We start from the raw sequence: 3,797 nt of genomic DNA on the forward strand, positions 1-3,797 counted from the left end.
AAAACTGCAGCAAACCGGCCACGCTCCAGTGTCCGGTCTGTCTGAAGATGGGTATCCAGGGGTCGTACTTTTGCACCCAGGATTGCTTCAAGAGCTCCTGGAAGGGCCACAAGGTGATCCATCTGTTGGCAAGTGAGTATCTCAAAGCTTTTGAGCCGGTGAAACTTAGCGAAAGAGCGAGGTTATCATGACATAATCCAATTAGCAACCATTCGTCCCTTTAACGGGGTAAATATAGGTTGAAATTCGATGGTTCGAATTTAAAAGACTAGAAAGATTTCAAGTAAACCTCACCTTATGATGGGTTCGGTTAATTTAAATGTGAATCTTTAACAGCTACCCTTTTATACAAACATGTGTAAAATTGACTACATTTACTGTGAAGACTGAATGGTTTTTAACATATATCATGTTGATAAAAAAAACCAGGCAGGTACCTAATTTGTTAAAATTTTTCTCTGCTCCCAGAGGGAAAAGAAGAATCCACAGCCTACAATCCTTGGCCTTACTACACGTTCACCGGGAAGCTTCGCCCCCATCCACAGTCGGAAACGCGTAAGGTTCCGGCCCATATTGGCCGGCCGGATTACGCAGACCACAAGGAGGGCCGCTCGAAGTGCGAGGAGCAGATGCGTGGCAACACCACGATCAAGGTATTGGACGACGACGAGATAGAATCGATGCGCGTAGCTTGCCGGCTGGCCCGGGAAGTTCTGGACGAGGCAGCGCGGGTGTGCGACGTTGGCGTTACCACGGACGAGATCGATCGTGTGGTTCACGAGGCTAGCATCGAGCGGGAATGTTACCCGAGCCCACTGAATTACTACAATTTTCCCAAGTCATGTTGTACCTCGGTCAACGAGGTCATTTGCCATGGAATACCGGACATGCGCCCCCTTGAGGATGGTGATCTGTGCAATGTGGACGTTACCGTGTACCATCGTGGCTTCCACGGCGATCTGAACGAAACTTTCTTTGTCGGTAATGTCAAAGAGCAGCACAAGAAGCTGGTGCAGGTCACCCATGAGGCTTTGTCCAAAGCAATCGCCATTGTTAAGTGAGCATTTCTTAGATAATTCGTGATGGTGGGTAATTTAAATTTCCGGTTTTTTTTAGACCCGGAGAACGGTATCGGGAAATCGGAAACGTTATCCAGAAGCATGTCCACGCTCACGGTTACAGCGTGGTGAAAAGCTATTGCGGTCACGGAATCCATCGATTATTCCACACTGCCCCTAACGTGCCTCATTATGCCAGTATGATACTCGTTTTGTGTTACATTTATAGTTAAAATTGTCGTTTGAAATCCTTTATTTCACTCTCTCATTGCCAGAAAACAACGCAGTGGGGGTGATGAAAGCTGGACACTGCTTCACCATCGAGCCGATGATTTCCGAGGGAACCTGGCGTGACGTGTCCTGGCCAGACGACTGGACAGCCGTCACTGCCGATGGGCTGTTCTCGGCACAGTTCGAGCAAACGCTGCTGGTCACGGAAACGGGCTGCGACATCCTGACCAAACGAAGAACCAACAACGGGCAGCCGCATTTCATGGACAAAATGTAGAGTACATTTTGACACCTTTTTTCGTTGATTCAATCATACAAAATATTTTATAAACAATAGAAGAAAGGAAAAGGAATCGATCGATTATGTATGAACTATGAACAGTTAGAGTGACCTATTAACAAGAATTGCCAATCGTAACCGATAATCGCTGGCGGGATAGTTTCTTTTAGTTCTTTGCAGTGGAATTCAATGCTCTTAGTCTCTGAATAATTATTAATTTAGAATGTTCCACAAAATTTCGTTTTATTAAATAATATTGGTGATTTTCACCAAAACAATAAAAAAAAGAAAAATAATGACTTCCTTCTGTTCGCATTTCTGAAAGACTATGTAGCTGGAGCTTTGAGGTCGTCTAGAATTTTGCCAAACTGCCCATCGTACTTCGGTACCCGCGAAAGGTTCTGTTTGACAGGCTTTTCCTCCTCGATTACCACATCAACTTTCACTCGTTTACCGGCGGCGTACTGTTCCTTGGAAGGTTGCGTCTCCATTTTACGTTTCTGCGGATGAATGAAACTGCCTTGGCCGGCAGCCCTCAGCGAGTCGTCCACCGTGTATGGTTCAACCTCCAGAGCTTTAAGTCGTCTGAAATAGGAAAGTTCGTTAAATAAAAAGTTTACAACAAACCATCCAACAACCAACCTCTTATGCACCTTGGTCCGAAAATGATCCTGCAGGGCCCGTTCGTTGATATAGTATGTCGCGCAATGGATGCAGTAAAACTGTGCGAAACCCGGTTTGTCCAGATCCACCTCTTGGTTTAGCAGCTTTTCCGAGTTCTGTTGCAGATCGGTGTCGATTTCGTCCAGATCCTTCTGGCGATTACGAAGTCTCCAACGACGCCGCAGATGGGTATCGCCATCGTGCATTTTTTTGCGGGCGTAAGGCATCGCGAAAAAACGGTAAACTTTTGACCGAAACTTTTGAAAGCAAAATAAAAACTGTACGTGGGGCAAAAGGGCTTCCGAATTGTTGTGGAGTCGGATCAGCTGAAAATGAGCCTCACAGCGCAGGCAAGCACGTGGCTTTGTTTTTATTGTTTGTATATATGTTAAATGACATTTGATCGATTTACTACAATACACGGTTTGGAATTTTCACCCATATTATAGATTGAAAATACGCAAAATGAAGTTGATCAAGTTTACTCATTTTTACCCACTAATGAGTTTTGTGACAAACACTTACAATTGTATAGTACACTATTGAGTCTCTTTTCAAAAGTTCTATTTTAATGCGGTTTTAATTCTGAAAGATTTTGTTTTAACAATTTTCTCGATATATGAAGAACTCGATATATGTAGAACTCCGACAGATTTTACACTGATTTGACAGGTCGAATGTACAAGTTCATACAAATGTCGCATTCATGAGTGCGCAGTCAAATTTAGTGCGCTGCGATTAATAAAACAACAAAATTTATCAGGTTTAAAAATTTGAAGTAAATGATTTGAAATAATTTTGTTTTTCTTTCAAATTAGAGCCTAAAGGGTCCGTCGCCAATTGTCCGACGCATCGGGCTGAGATAAAAGGTCTTTACTAGACACTGGCGTATATGAGATTTGACACTCGAGCCGATTAAACCAAAACCCAACAACAACAACAAGATTCCACTGCTGGCGATCCGGAGTCTTTACTTGCTGCCAGCCAGGTTTTCGTCAACTGTTCAGATTTCAGCGGCTAGACTACGCCGGCACAAGCTTCTGGACCTGCCTCTTCTTCGATGCCCATCTGGATTCCAGTCAAGTGCCTCTATGCAAATCTCGTTTTCATCTTTTCGCGGTTTGTGCCCAATTGATCCCACTTACGTTCCCGAATCTCGATTTCAAGCGCTTTTGATGACAACGACGATGTAGTTTCCCGTTTGAGATCCAGCTGCCAGGCCACATGATATATATTCCACAGGCAGCTTTTTACAAAAAGCACCAAGTTTCAGATCCGTACAACAATACGGATTTGGCAGAGATGAAGATTCGCATTTTGTGCAGTTGGACTGCAGTTTGAGTTCGGTTGTCGAACTTAATTTTTAAGAATATTTTCCATATTTCCCGAATTTGAATTTCAGTTCCAGAGTCCAATTTATGGGAGTGTGTTTGATTTAAACCTTCAGCAGTTAAAATTCTGCAAGCGTGTAAACGTCATTTGACACTATTGGTTTCTCGTTCTAATGATGTGTGCATACTCTATCCGTCTCGCTTCAACCTTCAGGAAAATTCGCACGCTGGCTG

General features: G+C 43.7%; 2 protein-coding genes across 2 annotated transcripts in view; one reads left to right on the top strand and one right to left on the bottom strand.

Moving 5' to 3' along the window:
• The window catches only part of LOC129738192 (methionine aminopeptidase 1), a 22,701-nt gene extending 20,589 nt beyond the window's left edge, over nt 1-2,112 (top strand). Inside the window, exons 2-5 of the mRNA XM_055729383.1 lie at nt 2-132; nt 469-1,057; nt 1,117-1,256; nt 1,334-2,112. Of these exons, the coding sequence (XP_055585358.1) occupies nt 2-132; nt 469-1,057; nt 1,117-1,256; nt 1,334-1,566 (1,093 nt within the window). The 3' untranslated portion in view covers nt 1,567-2,112. The remainder of the gene's footprint in view (nt 1; nt 133-468; nt 1,058-1,116; nt 1,257-1,333) is intronic.
• LOC129739257 (zinc finger protein 593 homolog) lies at nt 1,765-2,594 on the bottom strand. The gene is made up of 2 exons (XM_055730683.1): nt 2,212-2,594; nt 1,765-2,154 (listed from the first exon to the last, which is right to left on the bottom strand). The coding sequence occupies exons 1-2, from the start codon at nt 2,457-2,459 to the stop codon at nt 1,896-1,898; spliced, it is 507 nt and encodes a 168-aa protein (XP_055586658.1). The 5' UTR covers nt 2,460-2,594; the 3' UTR covers nt 1,765-1,895.
• Nucleotides 2,595-3,797: the final 1,203 nt, after the last annotated feature.

This window comes from Uranotaenia lowii, chromosome 1, assembly GCF_029784155.1.
Source record: "Uranotaenia lowii strain MFRU-FL chromosome 1, ASM2978415v1, whole genome shotgun sequence".
Taxonomy (NCBI): Eukaryota; Metazoa; Arthropoda; class Insecta; order Diptera; family Culicidae; genus Uranotaenia; species Uranotaenia lowii.